Source organism: Neophocaena asiaeorientalis, unplaced genomic scaffold (assembly GCF_003031525.2).
Source record: "Neophocaena asiaeorientalis asiaeorientalis breed wild unplaced genomic scaffold, Neophocaena_asiaeorientalis_V1.1 scaffold314, whole genome shotgun sequence".
NCBI classification, from domain to species: Eukaryota; Metazoa; Chordata; class Mammalia; order Artiodactyla; family Phocoenidae; genus Neophocaena; species Neophocaena asiaeorientalis.
Window position 1 is genome coordinate 221998 of NW_020175489.1, and position 22075 is coordinate 244072.

The 22075-nt window shown below is 41.6% G+C and overlaps 1 protein-coding gene across 9 annotated transcripts in view; it reads right to left on the reverse strand.

The window, feature by feature from the left end:
* The window catches only part of AOAH (acyloxyacyl hydrolase), a 170977-nt gene that overhangs the window by 63140 nt on the left and 85762 nt on the right, over positions 1-22075 (reverse strand). For all 9 annotated transcript variants that reach the window (XM_024768886.1, XM_024768885.1, XM_024768882.1 and 6 more), the window contains one exon: positions 9107-9198. In XM_024768886.1, the coding sequence (XP_024624654.1) occupies positions 9107-9198 (92 nt within the window). The remainder of the gene's footprint in view (positions 1-9106; positions 9199-22075) is intronic.

Below are 22075 nucleotides of genomic sequence, written 5' to 3' on the forward strand. Positions count from 1 at the left end.
TTTTGCGGTACGCGGGCCTCTCACTGCTGTGGCCTCTCCCGTTGCAGAGTACAGGCTCCGGACGCGCAGGCTCAGTGGCCATGGCCCACGGGCCCAGCCGCTCCGCGGCATGTGGGATCCTCCCGGACTGGGGCACGAACCAGTGTCCCCTGCACCGGCAGGCGGACTCCCAACCACTGTGCCACCAGGGAATACTGAAACAAGTATTCTTATACAATATTTGTGGGACTGTAAATTGGTGTAGCCATTTTAGAAGGATTATAAAAAATTAAAAATGTATATATTCTGATCCAGTAATTTTTTTCTAAAGACATCCTTACATGTAGTCATAAAGAGAACCATAGAATGTTCATTACAGCATTATTGGAATTAATGAGGATTTGGAACTAAGTTGACTGTCCATCAGTAGGAGAATAAAACAACCATACTATGAAATACCATTCTGCACAAGAATGGAAAGTGTTTCAAGAAGTATTGTTAAAGCATTAATTTATAGTATGTTATGCATAGTATGATGTCATTTACAGGAAAACCCCAACAAAGCATTTATTTCTTTATGTACAAATACATAGAAAGGGTCTGTAAGAAACTACACTAAATTGATAACAGGACTTTCTTCTGAGAAAGGGAATGAAATTGGGAGAGGGCTTTGGCTTTTTACATTACATAGCTCAGTATTTTTTGTAAAATAAAAATGTATTCATGATTTGAATAAATTAAAAAATAAAATTTAAAACTAAGTAGGGTCAAAAAAAAGAACCCCAAAAAACTAAGTAGGGTCAAAGGGGACATCACCACAGTGGAGAAATTTGTCAGTACACAGCAGGAAGAGTCCTGGGCTAGCAGTTGGGGTCTCCAGGTGGTCCTTCCTGCAGCAGGCAGCCTCCCTGTGCCTGCATTCCATCTCTTCTTGCCTTGTCTAAGACCTGTTCCTTCCTTTGTCCGCCTTTCTCCCTCTTTTGGCTCTTCCTAACCCCACAAGCATGCTGCAGGATTTCTCATCTAAAAATGTCTCCCTCATCTTTTATTCCCCATCGGCTATCACCTCACTTCTATGCTCCCTTTGATAGTAAAACTCGCTATGAGTTGTGTATGCTCACCTGCATTTACTTCATCACCTCCTGAACCTATTCTCTCCAATCAGACTTCCATCTCCGCTCCACTGAAACGTTTCTGGTCAAAGTGTCCCCGTGATCACTGTCTGGACACCCAGTGGTCCTTCTCAGTTCTCATCCTCCTCTTCCTCAGGCACCATCTGGCTAATGGGCACTTCTCCTTTGGAAACACTTTCTTCACTTGGCCTCCAGGACACTAAATGCTTCTAGTTTTCTTTCCCCTTTGAGGGCCATTCCTTCTCTTCCCTAACCTCTACGTGTTGGCATCCCCCAACCACTCTCCTCAGCCACAGCTCTTTTCTACACTCACTCCCCGTAACAGAAATTCTCAATTTTTTTTCTCTCAGGACCACTCTATGTTTTTAAAATTATTGAAGAAACCGGAGAGCTTTTGTTTATGTGAGTTATAGCTGTCAATATTTATATACTGGAACTTAAAAATTAGAAATTTGAAAGATCATTTAATTATTAATCACTTAAAATAATAATAATAAGCCCATTACATGTTAACATAAATGAAATACTTGTTTTCTGAAAAAAACATATTTTCCAACCTCTCCCCCAATTAGTGAGAAGAAAAGCATCATTTTACCATTTTGCAAATCTCTTCAATGCTTGATTTAATGTCAATAGAAGACAGCTATGTTCTCACATCTGCTTCTGCATTGTCTGTTGTGATATGTTCTTTTAATGAAATTATATGAAGAAAATCTTAAGTATACATTTAGGTTGAAAGTGAATAACATTTTAATATCCTTTTTAGATAACAACTGATAGCCTTCTTTGATTCTACACCAAAACTCAGCAAGCAGTTGTTTCTTAAAGGGTGATTAGTTGCAATATGGAATCTGAAATGGACTTTTTGCATGATGTTGCATTCAAGTGCATTGGTCTAGCTTGTACTTTGAATGGATCTCTCACCCAGGCATGATTTCATATATCACAAACTTGTCATTTAGAAAATATTGGTTTACTGAGTTATGCAGATATTCCAAATGTTGATGCATCTTATGATACAATATTGAAAAATCATACTTGTTGCAAGCACCACGTATCTCATTAGAAAGGACTTGGAGTATTAGGAAGCTGTCAAGTTTATAGTAGAAGATACAACTTTTCAAAAATCCTAAATTTTCTCTGAAATCTCAAATTGTTTTCCTTGAAGTGACAAGCTCATTGCATTCATTTTAGATGTAATACCTGTCATAAATCCAAGTCTAAATAACTATAACTTATTTTCCAGTCTTTTTCAGTAAGAAAGGTGTTCCATGAAAAACTGACTAATTCAGTTCTCAACTCTCTCACACAAGTGCTTTTTTTCCTTAGAATAACCATCATATTTTGTTATGCAGCAGAAGTGCCCTATGCATACTTCCCGTTTCATCAGATGAAATCATTAAAAATCATGTACTTACTTTAATAAAATTAATATTTTTTTCTTACCTTATAGGTGACATTTTCAAGGGAAGATATCCCCTCTTTTTTAATCCAGGAGGTGTGGAGGTGAAGACCACAGTGACTACTAATATAGTTTGGTGCTACTGCTTTGATTCATGCTCAGATGTCAGCAGTTTTTTACCCACCATTGCTTTTTCACCATCAGCTCAAAGGGCTGCACAGTGCAAAAGGCAACTACTGTTTTAGCATTGTTGTGAAATAGATTTATCCTGTGGACCCCCTGAAAAAGTCTTAGAGACCCACCCCCAGGGGTCCATGGACCACACTTAGAGAATCACTGATGTAGACTACCTCTCACTCCAATCAGCCTCACCCAACCTCAAAGTGACCAACTCTTTGGCTAATTATTTGTTTTGCAAAGTATAATTATAAGATGGCTAATCACTTGCAATTATATCACATGTAAATTTTGAATAATGGTTTTAATAAGGTTATTAAGCTTATTAGTGCTTCGTACTTACATGTCTTTTTTTTTTTTAAACAGGAAATTAGGTTGGCAAATGTTAGCTGCAAATTCCTTCTCTCCAATTTTATGTTTTTAATGCCCCAAGTGACTTGGTTTGGAGTTATACACTGCTTTTCAAAACTGTTCTCTCATATAATGTCTATTGGGTTGGAGAGAATAGATAACCTTTAACACTCAGATTCTAGGACACCTCTCATCAAAGATGTGTGTTTAAATGTCCTTGAATAGCATTACTGTGCCACTTATAACAATGGCTTTGTCTATTTCTTTCTAAGCATTTGCTCTGTTTCTGGCCCCAAATAGCAAATTTAAGTCAGCAGCAGAGGGAGCAACAGTTACCCTAGAAAATTCCATCTAGTTTGCACCCACTTATGTTGACCCACTGGTCTCACTCTTAACTCTAGCTTGATATGGTAACTTTGGTCATTGTTTTTGGTTCTTTGGGCTTTTGTGACTTTTTAAGGCTAACCGCAGGCTTACTTTATTTTTTTTAAGTTGTGTCTGTTGCTCTGCTCTTACTCCCAGCTTTGAAGAACTTCTCTATCATTTAGCCCTGGCAGGCAGTACTCCACTGTCTGGACCGACTCCTGGCCTCACTTTCAGAAGGGGATTTGCATAACCATAAATTCTCAGGTTAGAGGCATGGGGTTCAGGTGGTTATTTCTGTTAAGGATTTGGAGTCACCTGTTTCCCTCTCTGGGGGTCGCTTGGAAGAAATAGTATGCATAAAGGATTATAATGGAGAACCGCTTTAACTAATAAGCTGGTCAAACACCTAATGCAGGGCTTACTATGTATGAGCTTGACTTCTATTGCACAGTATCCCCGGCCCGAGAGGAACATGGTTCCTAGAACATTTCAGGCTCTGACCCATAAACGTAGTCATATCTTTTCCCAAGGCATGGCTAGTTAAGGGTTGGAGAAAGCAGATTTGGTGGAGAGAAGCAGGAGCATCTCTCTCCAGCAGTTTTCCCTAATGCTTCTAAATCAAGCAGCAGCATAAAGTAGGATGTGGACTTGAACATCATGTTGCCCTACAACAACCAAACCCGAATGTCAGAGAGAACGTCAGAGATCGGCAGGTGCAACTCCACCTCATCATATGAATGAAGTCCAGGGATGCTAAATGTTCCACCTAACAGCCACACAGAACCAGAACCTTTTCGCCTGTAGACACAGACTTCTTCCTACTCTACCACATGGACTCACAGTGCTCTGGAATTTTAGATGTTGCATTTTGTTCTTCCAGTTTCATTGAGATATAACTGACACACATCACCATATAAGTTTAAGGTGGACCACATATTGATTTGACTTACATCCATCATGAGATGATTATCATAATAAGTCCAATGAACAGCCATCATCTCTTATAGATACAGCATAAAAAATTATTTTCCTTGTGATGAGAATTCTTAGGGTTTATTCTCTTAACAATTGTCATATATAATGTGTAGTAGTGTTAATTATTTTATCATTTCGTACATTACATCCCCAGTACTCATGTATCTTATAACTGTAAGTTTGTACCTTTGTACCTTTTGATTGTCTTCATCCAATTCCCCCTCCCCCTCCCCTCTGGTAACCACAAATCTGATCTTTTTCTATGAGTTTATTTGTTTGTTTTTGAAGTATAATTGACCTATGACACTCTGTTGGTTCCTGATACACAACATAGTGATTCGATATTTTTATGCATTTCAAAATGATCACCATGATAAGTCTAGTTACCATCTATCGCCATACAAAGATATTACATAGTTATTGACTATATTTCCCACACTGTACACTTCATTCCTGAGACTCATTTATTTTGCAGCTGGAAGTCTGTACTCTTAATCTCCCTTATCTATTTATGGATTGCTTTTAAGCAAGAAGTTCTTCCTTCCTGAAATTTTGGTATTGTTTTTTATCCTTCTACATGGGTTACTGGGCCTTGGCTTCTTTAACCTAAATAGGATTTTCCTGTTACATTAATTGCTTTTGAAAGTGATCTGAACACAAATAACTATTTTTAATCTTTAAAAGGTACTTTTTTCTTCTCACTTATTGTTAGAGTTCTCCCTATTGTCAGGGTCCCAGCCCCCAAGCCGCCAACCTCACAGAGGGCTTTTTGCTTTTGCCTTTGAACTACTCAATTTCTTTCAGAAAACACATGGTTTTAAGGGATATAACTTTTTGAATTTTCTGAAGCCTGAGAGTCAAGAGAACAGATTTCATTAATGTTGACTCAACTGAAGGATGTAAAGATTTGTAAAACTAAGCGGTTATGTTTGTCTTTTAATATATGCATGAAATTTCAATTAGAGTTATATTCAGCTCATACAGGAGATACTAAATTTTGAGGGGGTGGAGGGCATAATGGAAGAAGGAAAGGAAAGCAACCATCTTCTCTTCCAAACTTTTGCTTTCAAAGGTACATTTCCAAAGAACATTGTTAATACACAAAGCATGAGGCTGATCACAGATAACAGGAGGCACTTTCTAGAGATCCAGTTGAATAGAGAAATCCATAAATTCTATCCCATGTTGATAAGCATTTGGACTCAAAGGGACATTTGCTCAAAATGCCTATGGCAGCTGCCACATCTCTCACAAACACTGCCTCTAGGTCAATGTTCTATTTATTCTCCTGATTCCACCAGAAGAGGACCCCCATCCTAGGCCAATCTCTCTTTAGTAATTGTTACACACTTGATAACTCTTTGTTCTTTTAAGAAGACTGGACTAGCACAGGTTATCTGCATGTATAATTTACATGAGAGTATATGAGAGTTTAATAGGAGCTACTGTTACAAAGGACATACTGGATGGTGACACACAGGGACTGTCATGCTGCTGTGTTTTTGCTTAATGGGGGATCCATTGCAACTCTGATTCCAGACAGAGAATTTCCTTTTTTATCAAAAGGAGTTTAATATATTCTTCTCCATTCCAGCTAAACGGCAGAGAACACAGGCACAGTATACAGAAACAGGTGGCAAAAGAGCACTAAGAGAGAGATAACTAGAAAACTTGGGCCCACAAAAGCGTAGAGAAAAAAAACCCCTGCAGGGCAGGTGGCCAGCCAGCTGAGGTGCGCATCTCCTTAGAAATACAGCTGGTAAGGATAATGCTTAGAGTCAACACTGAGCAAGTTGCATGAGCAGACTGTTTTGTAAATAGCAGTACAGAGCCTAATACAAGAAGGTGCTATGTCAGCATAGACTAGCTCACGATAAAGATGATTTTCACATAAGCTGCACCTAGACGGTTCCCTCCTTCATGCCGTGTCGTCAGAATCTCTCTGCATAGCCCTCATAAGAATTATAAACCATTTGTGTCTGATGACTTACAACTTTTCCTCTGTATAGCCCTCATAAGAATTATACACTATTTGTGTCTGATGACTTACAACTTTTCCTCTCCCTTTCCCCCCTCTGCCTTTCTCCTAAGGAAGATCTGTCTGCCTGCTGGGCTCTCATAGGATGATGGCTGGAAACTGCAATAGGATTGGCGAGCTAGCAGGATTTCACATTGATAACGGAGGAACCCCCTAGTCTGAGGACAGAATAGAGGCAGAAAAGAAAGAGGGACACTGGCTCCCGCTCCCACCGCCCAACAAAAACTGAAAACAACTGAACAGAGTCTGCTTGGGAGCAGGCGCTAAGTTTGGGTAGAGATTTTAGGAAAATTAGATTTAGGACATGTGGGGCAACTATTGGTGGGTATGAACTGTAAGTGGAAAAAGATGAGGAAACAAGTTTTCATCATTTTAGCTGCACACGGGAATGGATTCCCCTTTCATTCTTTGAGTGTCTCCAGTGAAGGTTTAAACTATTTAACAATTAATTTTAAACATCAGACTAGTATTTCTTCAATGGCAACTTCATGAGGCTTTAGGTCAAAAGGTGGGGTTCGTATGTAAATTTAAGCTTCCATTAAAAGTATGGTAAACTGTGTCCATTTCTCAGTCATAACTAATTCTTTTTGTTTGTCATAAAGGCCTGGATTTAGAGAAATTTCCAAGTACTTTTATACATAGATGGCTGGATTGCGTGGAGGGTACTTAAATAATATTTTCTCAATTTTGATGTTGACAGTGGGGAGATAAACAAGACTGTTGTCCTCAGTGCTGCTTTAGGCAGGCTATCTCTGGACGTGTTCCAGGTGACAAAGACCACCTTTGGTCTTTGTCAGGGGCCCCAGACCACTGGGAGTATGGGGGCCCTAGGAAGGGACAATGGGCACATGATCAACGTCTGAAACAATGCATGCCACCTCTTCACGTGGGGAGGGCATCTTTGGTTCTTGGTCATTTCCTCATCCTAGAGCTACGCTCTCAAACACAGGGACAATGGCTAAAGGGGGTCGCGTTCCCACAGGTAGAATAAAAACAGCACATAAAAGTTGGAAGTTGTGAGCTAGGAGTGCCTTGGTTCACCAAATTATTCTCTGGTTCCATTATTCACAGGGTTCCATGACGGCGGATCCTACCGCTTCTTATTCACCTGTGGCCTTGGTCAAGTTTCTTAGCCTATCAACTTAGCCCTTAGATTCCTCAACTTTGAAATGCAGAAAATAATACCACCCACCTCACAAAGAGATGAAATGAGAAAACCTCTAAATAACACTCAGTACAGTGCTTGGTATGTAGGGAATGCCTATGAAGGTTACTTCCTACTATCTCTATTAATCATACTGTAAGTACTGTTACACTTAATGGCAAGGACTGACCTAATTTTCTTTACATGATTAAACGTGAAAATCTACACCTAAACTTGAAGACACATTTCTTTTACTTTCCCTTATACTCACGAATATAAGGGAATTTATGATTTCTATATAAACATGAGTGCCATTTCCTGACGTTTGGTTATCTTTTCTAGCTTTTCTCTACCTTTTTCATTGTCCCCATCTCCTAAATCCTTTCAGGTTTGAGCCCCTTGCCGAACACCCCAAAAGGAGGTGGCTGTTGACCATTTCCATGAATTCTTCTTTCATTATTGACCCCTGTAGCTCTGTGTTGACAGTTGTCTTTTGGCACATTTAACCCGTATTAACAATGTTTGCACATTTCTCTCATCTGCCCTCCTTGATTATAGTTGACTGCAGAGGCAGGATGTGCCTTATTAGGTAGTAAGTATTTAATAAGTATTTTTAAAATGAGTGAGTAAAGATAAGAATAAATTATTCAGGATATGCGAGGTCGTCTGTTAAATTAAAAAATGGGGTGCTCAAACTCTAAATGGCTGTCCCCAGGCCCCAAGACAACACCCAATCCCACACAGCACACTGGGTTTGTGTTCACTCAGACTAGCCATGCATCTTCTCTACTTTCAACTCCAGAGCATTAAAACCAGGATGATTCTAAGACCTTGAGACTTGCCTGTTGCCTTTTTTTTTTTTAAACAGCTCATGCAGCTCAATATCAAAAAAACAAACAACCCAATCCAAAAATGGGCAGAAGACCTAAATAGACATTTCTCCAAAGAAGATTGCCAACAAACACATGAAAGAATGCTCAACATCATTAATCATTAGAGAAATGCAAATCAACACTACAATGCGATATCATCTCACACCAGAATGGCCATCATTAAAAAATCTACAAACAATAAATGCTGGAGAGGGTGTGGAGAAAAGGGAACCCTCATGCACTGTTGGTGGGAATGTAAATTGATACAGCCACTATGGAGAACAGTATGGAGGCTCCTTAAAAAACTAAAAATAGAACTGCCTGCTGCCTTTTAAAATGTTAATATATGAGAGTAAATAAGCAAGTAAACTTCTTTGTCTCTTGAGGCAGAAAAATTCAGTGTTGTGCTTGAGTATTTTTCATGGGAGGTCAACTCTAGAGCCCCTGAGCAGGAATACCCGCTCCTTGCCAGCAGGGGTAAAGTCTAATTTGCATAATGCCCCACCACACAGTAGACTCTATGTCAGTGGTGGGTTTGTTGCTTGTCATTCATGTTCCAGAAGCAATTTCTAATAATTCTCATTTCAACATCTTGGGGACAAATCTCATCTCCTGTTGTTTCCTTACATAGACATATTGAAATGTTTGAAGGTGTGCAAACACACATACCTGCTAGTGGAGTCCAGAAATCCAGTAGTGCCAGAGAGTTGGGGCCAGTCGAGCTCATTGGTAAGAGCTGTTGGTAAATTGAAGAAGGATTTCTAAAGGAAAAATAAAGTAGAAATTATCAAAATGATCGCTTGTTTTCTATAAGGAGTAAGATTATCTATTGCTCAGGCATTGTGGTCTGTCTGCCTCTCTCTCACTCTTTCTTAATCTCTTTCTTTAAGGGCCTTTGCATTTAAAGCATATACCTCTTAAGGTTAACCATCATCAGAAAATTCACAAAGATCAGCATCATTCATGAACTGGCTTCCATTCAGCTCCTGGGGAAAATGTAGAACGCATGGCAGCTCATATTCATCCCTCTTCTGAGAGACAGGTAAACTTTCCACTCCTTAATTTCTGAGATTTTCTCCATTTCTAAGGCTAGATAATCAGAAAATTGACTGTCTGGAAAGTAATAATACCCAAGCCTCCAGCAAATATGCCTTCCTTGAGTTCAAAGCTATGCCTTCAGTCATTAGGATGGTGCCTCCTGACCTCCTTGGGTGGGTGGAGGGTCCTCAGACACCTTTGAAAAATCTAATTATGGTTCCTTTCTTCATGAAGATGCACATATACTCAACATGGCCTAGGATTTCAAGGGGTTCACAGAACTCCTGCAACTCTTGCATAGACTCCTGCTCAAGAACTCCTGACGTAGAGTGTTGACAAAATTAGAATTCCTTTGAACCACATTCTATGACTTGTGCAAAATCACAGAAGAAAAATGTTGCCAGCTGTGTCTCCTGATTGTTCCTCCTCCCCTCTGGTCTAATTCCTAGAAAAAGCTTATCTAGATTGATGTGTTCAGAATAGGGTTGCCAGATTTAGCAAATAAAAATACAGATGCTCAGTTAAATTTGAGTTCCTATGAACAAGATGTGGTACATACTTTCAGCAGAATACTACTCAGTCTTAAAAAAGATGGAAATTCTGACACATGCTACAACATGGATGAACCTTGAGGAAATTATGCTAAGTGAAAGAAGCCAGTCACAAAAAGACAAATACTGCATGATTCTATTTGTATGAGCTATCAAGAGTAGTCAAATTCACAGAGACATTAAGTAGAATGGTAGTTGACAGGGACTGGGGGGAGACGAAACGGGGAGTTGCTATTTAACGGGTATAGAGTTTCAGATTTGCAAGATGAAAAGTTCTGGATGTTGGTTGTATAACAGTATGACTATACTTAACACTACTGAACAGTACGTTTAAAAATGGTAAGATGGGGCTTCCCTGGTGGCGCAGTGGTTGAGAGTCCGCCTGCCGATGCAGGGGACACGGGTTCGTGCCCCTGTCCGGGAAGATCCCACATGCCGCGGAGCGGCTGGGCCCGTGAGCCATGGCCCTGAGCCTGCGCGTCCAGAGCCTATGCTCCGCAACGGGAGAGGCCACAACAGTGAGAGGCCCGCGTACCGCAAAAAAAAAAAAAAAAAAAGGTAAGATGGCAAATTTCATTTTATGTGTATTTTACCACAATTTAAAAAAAGGAATATGCAAAAAGTTGAATTGAAATTAAACAGGGGATAATTTTTAGTATTAGTATGTCCTGGGCAATATTTGGAACATACTTATACTTACAAAATTATTTGTTGTGTATCTAAATTCAAATTTAAGTGGGTGTCCTGAATTTTACCTGGGAATCCCAGTTTGGATAAAATCTCAAAAAGCCAATGATCCCTTTTTGCCTTGGCTGACAGGAAGACTCAGTGCCTGGTTGCAGGAAGCAGTTTATTTCAGGAAATAATGTCATCTCCTCCATGTGCTCTGTGTTTCCCAACCTTGAAAACACATGCCCCCTTTGGATGAACATGAAAGCCTTGAGTCCACCTTCAATCTTATTTTAAAATGAAAAAGAAATGACAGATAATGCCTAAGACAAATCACATCAAAGCAACTGTAGCACTGAACAGGACTTTTCAAATGGCCTATGGTCCTGCCCCCTGCTCACTTTCTCACCCATGATCATCCTTACCTTGTCTCCTAGAGAGACTCTGAATATGGAGGCTGTGAGGGAAGGAAAAGCCACACTTCTCTCTCCTTAACCATTCAAAAATGTATCTTTATTGTTTTTTCTGATTGCAAAGTAGTACATGCTTCTTATAAAAATTCAAACATCATAGTAATATACAATGTGGAAATGAAAGTCCCCCATCACCTCTCCTTAAGAGATAACTATTATGAGATAACCACTGTTAACCCTTTGTATTATTTATATGTATATAATATATAATGGAATCTACTCATTCTTCCTACTTCAGAGTGTGTGATAGTTCCTACTATCATATAGAGAATGAGTACTCAAAAGAAATAAAATAAAATTTGTATTTCTCAGTTTTGGACTGCTACTAGTTGGATGTGTTCCCACAAAAGTTGGGTTAAAGGCCTAACCATCAACATCTCAGAACGTGACTTTATTTGTAATTGGGTCATTGCAGATGTAATTAGTTAAGTGAAGATGAGGTTGGAGTAGGAAGGGTTCCTAGTCCAATATGATTAGGGGTTCTTATAAGAAGAGGAAGAAGAGAAGCTAGGAAAGAGGCATGGAACAGATTCTCTCTCAGATCCCTCAGGAGGAACCATCCTGCTGACATCTTGATCTCCAACTTCCAACTTCCAACACTATGAGAATAAATTTCCTTGGTTTTAATTCACCCAGTTTGTGGCACTTTGCTGTGGTAGCCCTAGAAAATGAGGACATGGCCTGAATTGGACAATTTGCTTACAGTCTTTACGATTCAGGGGTCCAAGATATAAACCCTTCTATTATGCTGACTTCTCAAAGTCAGTCATATAATTCCACATGCACTGGTTATCCCATGGTGCCTTGCACTCTTCTCCATGGCTCTGTGAGCTTCCTTCACTCCCCTTTCCTCAATCACCTCCCCCTTGCACATGTCAATCCCAAGGTCCCCAGCCTTATTCTTATCCCAAGTGTGATTTCCAGCACAGTAGGGGCTGGAAGTGGATGGGAGGTGGTTGGGAAGGACGGCTTCTTGGGATACATCTGTATTCGTTATGATTTATCCCCGTCAAAGGAGCAGAAACAAACTCATGGAAAGGTGGCTCCCAATAAGTCTCGGAGCACCGTGCAATTCCAGTGACTGACACTTTGTTCCCCCTTAGCAAGAAGCACCCACCACATTACCATGGTGGAGTTTTTTTGTTTTTTTTTTTGCGGCACGCGGTCCCCTCACTGTTCTGGCCTCTCCCACTGCGGAGCACAGGTTCCGGAAGCGCAGGCCCAGCGGCCATGGCTCATGGGCCCAGCCGCTCTGCGGCATGTGGGATTCTCCCAGACCGGGGCACGAACCCGTGTCCCCTGCATCGGCAGGCGGACTCCCAACCACTGCGCCACCAGGGAAGCCCACCGTGGTGGAGTTCTGAGCAGGAACTCTCTTTTAGTTTTTGTTCCTCCTGGCACTATAACTCAAATGTTTTCTCTGTTTATCTTATTTTTTTCCGTAGGCCTTTCTGCTTATAATGTGTGCTTATATATTCAATTCTGCTAGAGAAGACAAGAAAAACACATAGAATAGATGAAAATCATAAGCTGTGGTAAGTCGAGATGGTGAGCAAGCAAGTGGTTTGTGAGATGCAGGCAGAATTTATGAGCTGTGTTAAGTACGCTAGCAACCTGTAAAAACATGTTAAAACTTAAAAGAACGATACAACACTCCCCCACACCACCCTCTCACATTTTTCTCAGTCATCCACACAATGACAAGCCCAGATTTGGGAAACTGGGTTTGGAACTGGGCTTCTGATTCTGGGTGGGTCCGCTCTCTCTTTCAGAAGAAGTTGTTAGGCAAGAACTCTGCTGACATAGGGAGGTGTGTCTGATACCCTCTGCAGCCTGGAATAATAATGGCGGGGATGGTAGTTCTGAAGTGTGCCAGCAAAGTGGGTTTGGATATGACGCTCTGGAAATAGGTCCCATACTTCATGCAGCCCTCATTCTCAATCAGGGGTGGGTAAAAAAATTGGTGGGAGAAGAAAAAAATGTTGAGAAAGGGGTAGGACCGGTGAGGAAATGGCCAGCCACCCTGTCTTGAGAAGTGGGGTCTCCATGTCCCCAGGATTCTCCCAGCTCAATCTTTCTGGATCAACCCGAAGAAATGGTCTCAACTACCTGGGAGAATCCTGGACCCTTTGCTCTTCAAGAAGCCCCCACCATCTGTGAAATCATCCCTACCAGGTGCTGAATTATAGCTGGGATCAGGGTGGGTTTGCATTCCATAGTTTGAGCCCTAGAAGGCCCAGGAAGGTAAACTGCATAGGTGTATCCTGGTTATTTGATTAACCTTGAAATAACGCAAATTTGTGTTTTCCTGGTTAAATATTTTCGACTTCACTTATGGTGTTATGGCAAGGTTTTGCTACTACTAACTGTGCAAAATCAAGGAAGATGTAGCTTTACCAGTGTTCCAGCTCTGACGTCTCTCATTATATCCTATCCACTTCAATAAGACTGTTGGGAGGATCAAAAGACAGTGAGAGAAGCAGGTTGACAAGCAGAAGGACTACACTATGTAAAGCATCATGTTTAGGATGGATCACCTAGTCTTTCCCTTTCCAAGTGGATCGTCCCAGGTTTTAAGAAGAATAAAGTTTACTGCCAGATAATAGAAAAGATTTGAGCAGACAAACGGAAGCCTCAACCTATTTGTTCTTCCTTAGGAAATTTGGTAGCTAAAAATGAGAGGTAACAGCCAAAGGTTTTACAGACCTTAGCAAAAAGAGAATGTTTAAGTCCTATCACCTTAAACACTAAAAGCCTTATTTAAGCAACATTATACTCGAGATACTTCAGGCATTTAAGGCAGGAAATATGCAAATTAAGATCTCCCTCACGAACTCCTGCTTATTCCTCTTAAGCATTTATGTTCTCAGGAAACTCATCTTAAATGTACCTTAAATGTGCATATGTGGAAAGACTTTATATTTAACAAGAAAAATTTTCCAGACTTGTAGAGAGCATCAGAAACTCAAGGAGTATTAAATCAACTACTGCATTGCTTCAAGTTTTCTTCTGATTTTATCAATGACATAAAAATGTTTTATGTCATAATTGGCAAGTGTATACCATTTATTGTGTAATCACTTTTTGAGCAACCACTGTGTATCAGAAGCTGGATATTACCTCTTAAAAAAGAACAAGTACACAGGTCTACGGCTTTCCTGGTGGCACAGTGGTTAAGAATCCGCCTGTCCATGCAGGGGACACGGGTTTGAGCCCTGGTCTGGGAAGATCCCACATGCCACAGAGCAACTAAGCCCATGTGCAGCAACTATTGAGCCTGTGCTCTAGAGCCCACAAGCCACAACTACTGAGCCCACGTGCCACAACTACTGAGCCCGCGCGCCTAGAGCCAGTGCTCCACAACACGAGAAACCACCACAATGAGAAGGCCGTGCACTGCAACGAAGAGTAGACCCCGCTTGCCGCAACTAGAGAAAGCCTGTGTGCAGCAACGAAGACCCAACGCAGCCAAAAATAAATAAAATAAATTAAAAAAAAAAAAGAACAAGTACCCAGGTCTCATACAAACAGCAGTAAATTAAATGAACATGCCTCAACCCAAATGAGATACTAAAAAAGGTCCTTTTAAGATGGCACCTCCCATCACTCATTCTGATCCACGGAGGATTTCTGTATTTTCTGTTGGTGGAAGAATCCCTTACATTGGGCAGCAGGGCCCAGAAAAACTACTGAGAAGGGAACTTAGAGGGAATTTGGATAACTTGCCAAAGTCACAGAGCTGGTAAACAGTGGTGCTGGGATTTGAACCCAGGTTCTGGTGGAACTAAGAAAGGAGAGGCTTGGAACAGGCAGGGGTCCTCATAAGCTCAGCTTTTGATAGCCCTGTTGTACCTGGTCCTTGCTTTTCCCTTAAGCTGCCAGATCTCCTGGAATCACAACATTGGCTAAGCTGGGTTTGCTAGTTTTTGAAAATGAGGCTTCCTGATTGCCTGCTGAGGGGACGGTCTCTCAGATACTGCTTCGGGTAAGAAGTTCAGAAGCCTATAGATATCTCTAGAGTTGTCTCCAACTTTTCCTCCTCTGTGTTTCTCTTTTATGGAAGCCATGCATAATTTATAAAGAATGCAGAATGAGTGTTCTGGGGATAAGTACTGAGATGTTACGTGGACCCTACACAGACACCTACTCACACACCCCACTCACGTTCCCAGGGCCTGTTCTGGCCTGACACGTGCTGGGGAAAGGCAGCCACAGAGAACAGTGCACTCTGCTGCTCTGGAGGTTTATCTTCCAGCGGGGCCTGGCAGATGAAGTTCTGGGAGAACAAGGAGAGAACAAACCATTGGGTTTCTGCCTCTGTAATCTCAGGCTTCACTAGAGCAGGCAGCACTGTTCAGAACAGCTAATGCTTTGATATAGACACAACTTTAAGAACATAATGTAACCCTGAGTTAGATTTGTAAACTTTAGCAACTCATGTGCAGCGAGACGAGTCTGCGGTTGAGGTCCCTGGGGCCCTATAATTCATTACATTCAGAGAGAGAGAGAGAGAGAAGGAGATTAAGAAACACAGCAAGTGCCAGACTGGCATTCTGTTGACCACTGTGCCTTATTCGTGGAGCTCACAGTCTAGAGGGGCACAGAAAATAAACACTTCCCAGCTGAGTAACCTGGAAGACTTTCTTTAACTCCTCTGTGTCTCACTCAGTTTCTTATCTATAGAATGGACAAATAACAGCACCTATATCATTGGGTGGTTGAGAGGATTAGAAAAGCTAATCCGTGCCTAAAGTTTAGAATTGTAAGTGCTCAATAAAAGTTAGCTATTAGTGGTATTCATAAGAAGTCCAGGGTAATAGAAAAGATCCCTATTCCACATGTGGAGATTTGGGGAAGGAATCTTGAAAGAAATGTTATCCAGTGTAAGTCCTGTAAGGTTAGTAAGAGGGAGCCAGCAGAAGAGGGGTAGGGAAAAAGAGTTTAAGCATTGGCTATGCCATATGTAAAAACCACAAGGCTAAATCCATCATATTATATACAAGGAAGACCAACAAACTCCCCCACTCCGACCAACCCCAAACACAAAACTGGCCAGTTATCTATTGCTATATAACAAATTACCTCTAAATTCAGCAGCCTACAACATACTACCTATAAGCAGATCAGTAACAGTAACTGCTCAGCCCCAGGGATGATGTCTATTCAATGCACATCTAAACTTCGACTTGAGCTAAATAAGTGATTTTCAGGGAAAAGGTATAGCATTTCATCTTTGACCCTATGCCAGTCCAAAAACTTATGGAGCAGTGAAGATAATGTCAAATAAAGAATTCTAGCAAATATGACCAGTAAATATAAAGAGGACAGAATGGCAGGTAACAATCTTTCATCATTTTGCCTGAAAATAGCTCTTTTTATTTTTACCTTGTCAGCTCCTCTTAGTCTTTTCCTTTTTCTATTATTTACTATTTAACTTCTAACCCCATGATTTATTTATTCAATGAATGAGTGGAGGGATGCTTTTATCTAACTGCCCCATATCCAGTGAAAATGCATTGTGTAGTTGGACTTTTTCTACAAATTCAATTCCTTCCATCATCATTTCCAGAGGGATTGGAGAACGGTATCCAAATTCATAAAAGTCAGAAAACAAGAGTTTAAAATGTGAGCCCGCCTGCCGCAACTAAGACCCGGTACAACCAAATCAATCAATCAATCAATCAGTCAATATTTAAAAAAAATGTCATGTTCACAAATCAGTCTTTCATGGGGTCAATGAAAAAAATTCTCTCACAAACAGAAAAAATAACTCCTCTAAGGGCCAGAAACAGCAACAAAGGGTGCTTATCATAAAAGTCTACTCAAGATACCATCATCGGATTTTGCTAAGGTTTAGTCATTCCTGAAGCAGTAGGCTGCTGTTTGTCTGAGGCAGGGGTAGTTTTCCTTTGAGAGGTAAAATCCAAGCATAGATTCTAGAAGAAGCCCAAAGTCCACAGTCAAGCTACAGAGGTGAGGACATGGGAAGCCGTTACTGGGCCACCTCATGACCAGGCCTGAGCTGGGCTCTCCAACCCACTATCTCACTCATAAAAATGATCTCATTTTCTTTCTCTCCTCTGTTTCACCTTCTACCAAGAAGCTGTCACAAAACCTCGCTCTTTCTATCCTTCCAAGTTGAGTTAGTGCCGCAGTCTTCAGCGGTGTATCCCAGAATCTCGTGGGGAGGGTCTTTAAAATATGGATCCTGTTTGGGTAGGTTTGTGGTGGGGCCCTAGACTTCTTATTTTTAAGAAGTGCCCTAAATGGCTGCAGTGACTGGCCAAGTTTGGGAAAGGCTGCTCTACAGACTACAGCCGCTATTCAACATCATCCTCCATGTGGCACCACCAAGTGCCCCAGCCTCTCCTCCCGGCCCTGTCTCTCCCACCACTCAACCACCTGCAGCCCCTCAGACCTCCAGGCTTGTCACAAGCTTCTCCTCTTCCTTCACTGTCTCTGTTGATCACTTACTGCTCATCAGTCAAGCATTAGCTAAATGCTGACCTTCTTGACTGCCCTGCCCTTCCTCTGCGAGGTACCCTCCTCCGACTCTCATCACACCTTATTATATGAGAGGAAAGCACATTTCCATCTGAAGTCACTAATTTGGAGATTCTTTCTTTCACAGCAGCTGAGCCTATACCCTCCTTGATTAATAATTAGTCCTTTAAGAAGTGCTGAACTACCCTTCCTTCTTGCTGGCTAATATGTTATCAATGTGAGAGCGTGACCTCTTTGGTGCTTCTGTTTAAAAAATTGAATTATAGTTAATTTACAATGCTGTGCTAGTTTCAGGTGTGCAGCAAAGTGATTCTGTTATACATACATACATACATACATATACATATATACACATATATATTCTTTTTCAGATTCTCTTCCATTATAGGTTATTACAAGATATTGAATAAAGCTCTCTGTGCTATACAGTAGGTCCTGTTGTTTATCTATTTTACATATAGTAGTTCATATATGTTAATCCCAAACTCCTAATTTATGCCCCCATCCCCTTTGGTAACCATAAATTTGTTTTCTATATCTGTGAGTCTATTTCTTTTTTGTAAATAAGTTCATTTATATCATTTTTTAGATTACACATATAAGTGATATCAGGTGATATTTGTGTTTCTCTGACTTGCTCCACTTAGTATGCTAATCTCTAGGTCCATCTATGTTGCTGCAAATGGCATGATTTCATTCTTTTTTATGGTTGAGTAATATTCCATTGTGTATATATACCCTTTGGTTCTTCTTGATCTACTTACCTTTGGGTTCTTTATCAATCAGGGTTTAAATTCTTGGTGACGCTGTCCTCAATTTCTGTTTCTGGAATCTTTGGACCTTGTATTTCATAATTTCCCTCTAGGAATGATGGTTGAGCTCCTACCTCTGACCAATCCTCCAGTCATTGCCTTAAGCAGGAAATCCCGAAGATCACACAGAAGCCAGTCTTGACCCCCAGACCTTGGCAAGGGCTGGGCTGGGTAATTGCTGTCCTCATCATCCCCCCAGGAGTGGCATTGAGGGAACCAATGAGTGAACGGTATGTAGCAATCAATTCCAACTTTCCAAAATTATTTTTAAATGCTAGGGTTGTCCTCTTCCCACATGCCAACTGATTTGAGATTCTAAATGTCCCCCTATGAAGAGTCACTTCCATGAAACCTATTTTATGGCTGAGGAACTTGAGGGAGAGTGTAGCAAAACGGTAGATATAATTAACTAGAGGGCGAGGGATTGTTCTCTGGTCTTAGCAACACACTGGATTGCACAGGTGTTTACTGACACACTATCTATGCGGAGATGTCTATCTAATGTGCTGGGGGAACAGGCATGTGGGCTGAGTAATTATAAATGCCTTTCAGAAGTATGGAGCTTAAAATAATTTCCTCTTGTAGTTTTTCATAACAACCAGTGTTTATGTCTTTTTAATTCTTGCAGAAGGCAGTGAGGGCTAAGATCACTGATGTTTTCAGAAGAATGAGCCTGCAAGAGCCCCTGACTTTGCTGGCAGGTAAGAGACCCAGATGCTCACCTTGAGCAAGAAGAAAAGGGCATTGAATTGACCAGGACTCAAGACAACAGCCCGTCTGGCCTGTGCCCGTGAACAGGGAAAGGCAACCCAAGAACATTCTGTCTCCTGTGGCCTGACTGCTATTGGAGAAAAGGATTCACCATGGGGCATACAACTCTCTTTTTCTGACAGAATAAACGAGAAATAACTAGGATTGGGGCTTCTCTCCTCATTGTTTAGCATCTTTAATCTGCCAGCCTGCAAGATGTCTGAGGAGCAGAAAATGTAATTTTGTCCAGTTTTACTAAACAACAGCTTTTCCTCATCGGAAAAAATAATAAAAAAGTACTCTGACTCTTAATATTTCTGGAGTTGACATGACGTTAGCAGAGATAGAATTTCCATATTTTATTATGCACCATGAAAATCAGCCTTTATGCTTAATGGAAGCTTTATGCTCACTGCTAAATCCAGAGAGCGGAGGCAGGGCGGGTTAGTGAGAGGCAGGGTGAGAGCTCAGATACTGCCTGTGTCACCTGTGGGCTAATAAAGAGTAGCCTAGGCTGATTTACAAAATCATCTCAGAGAGAGGAAAAGAATGCATAGGGGCTTGGAAGATCGGAGCCGCTTTGCTCTCAGGTGAAAATGCATTTTCTGCAGCCAGATTAAGGGTACATTTTGTCCTTGACACAGCACGAAATTCAATCTGTGCCTACTTACCCTACAGACAACAGCTTGCCAGGGGTCGTGCTAAGATTTTATAATAGTACAGGCAACAGCCTTTGCTAGCAAAATAAACATTTGGGAAATTGTATTTCAGAATCACTTCTCCTTCCTTCCTGTCCGCCTCCCCGCAACTCGACATGCAATTCTGGTTCAGTGAAATGCAGCATTTAATATTTTGGAAATACTTTTCAAGCAGATGGGGAAGAGGCAGGAGGGCAGCATCTACTGCTGGCCTTGATGATCTCTCTACCTCCCCTTCTTCTGCAACAAAACAACTCAAACAGTGATTGTTTTTTCCTTTGAAAGAAAAAAAAACTAAGAGAGCATGAAAGTGTTTTCAGATTTGCTCTTTGTTTTTTGTTGAAACCTTTCTAAGTTGAGGTCTTCTGTGTGATATGGGAAGCTCATGTTGAACCTGACTGCTAAGGACATCTTGGAGAGACGCTAAGGTGTTTTTAAGGAGGAAGAGGGCAGAGTGAGGCTCAGAACCCTTAGTTTCTGTGGAACCATGAGGGTGATTCTTCACACTCTCTTTATTGAACTACAGATGTCTTTCCAGATGAACACACTCCTAATCTAATTAGCTGTAAACAGGCCTCTTGGGTGCCGCAATGCTTTAATTAGAGGATGGCATGAGCAGGAGGGGAGGGGGACTGGTGCAGGAAAGATACCCAAGACTGTGAATTCCTTTTCGATGGGCACAGTTGGGATGGGGTGATGTATCGGCAGGGGTGTTTTCTGCCTTATAGGGAGACAAAAGCAAAGACATGTTGACTAGTCTCATAAAGGGCAGAATGGCCTATTATGAACAATGAATACTTGTTTTTCTACAGCACTTACTGCTCTTCCCAGAATATGATTTACTACTTGGTGCAGCAAAGGAATGGCACCAAACACGCTGGGGCTTCCTGAAGGGTCTTGGTTGATAATATGCATTCCCACGGTCAGACCCCAGCCAAATGTTCACTTTGGAAGAGGTGGTCCCATTACTATTCCTCGTGGAACATGAGATCATGGAGGGATTATAGGGTGGGGTTAGGGGTCAGCGGGTACTTTCAAGTTTCACAGTCAGTGGTACAGAATCCAAATTCAGAACCTCTTTCTGCTGAACAGGTTGGAAAAAGGTCACAGCTTCACTTTAAAAGACAACTTCTGGCTGTTGCCCTCTTCTGTCATTTTGGGAAGGATTCCTAAAGGCAGTTGAAGAGGGGACGATCTGGCATTAACTGAATAACAACCAGTGTGCGTGCTCCCTGGGTGAGGCGGGTACCCGGTTAATAAGGACGTAAAGAAATGAGGCTTTACTGGGTTGAGGCCATGCTGACCACCAACCAGGCCTCGGAATCCACAGGGCCCATGGGGTTGAGAATTCAGCACTGGCCTCTGACAGTTGTTCCCCTTCAGTCACCCAGCCTTGAGCCAACACATAAGATTTCTGCTGCACTTCAATGCCCTTGGACATCTTTGCTTTCTGGTGCCCAGTGCTGGCTGGAACTGATTCCAGACTTGATCTGAAAGGGTTTGAGCAGCATGTGCTGGGTAAACACCAATGGCCTCTGGGCTCCAAGCCCACCCCTCTAATCTTTGCTCTGTGCTATGGAGCTGGACTCTGAAAACTACACTTCCCAGATTCCTCTGAGTCTCCCTGCCAATGAGAGGTGGAGGTGGGAGATGGGCAAGTGGGGGTGAGAGAAGGAGAGGAGGAACTATTTTCTGGCGTCTAGTTGAGGTCGGCATCCCCCAGCAGCTTCCAGCCTCCAGCCTTCTGTGCTACTTTCAGCTCCTCTCCACACTCCTCAGTGGTTCAGTAGCAGCTGGTTTGTGTGCCCTTGGCAGTCAGAGTACAGGCTGTGCAGTAGTCCAGACACAAGCTGCACCCCTCCCTCTAGCTTCTGGTAATACCTCTTCCTCCTCGTTGTTCCTTAGCCCTGCAGTCAGCAGCTGCTTTTTGCAATGATTAATCTCTGATAACTTCAGCATCCCCCTTTTTGTTCTAATACCTGTGTAATCAGCTCCCTGTATTAAATCTACCAGGGTAGCCAATCCCCTATATTAAATCCCCTCTGTTGGAATGCTTTCATTTTCCTGACTGACCCCTCATAAATGGTGACTCTGACAGTGACAAGAAACCCAGTTTAAAAGGGTTCCAAATGCTGAATTAGCC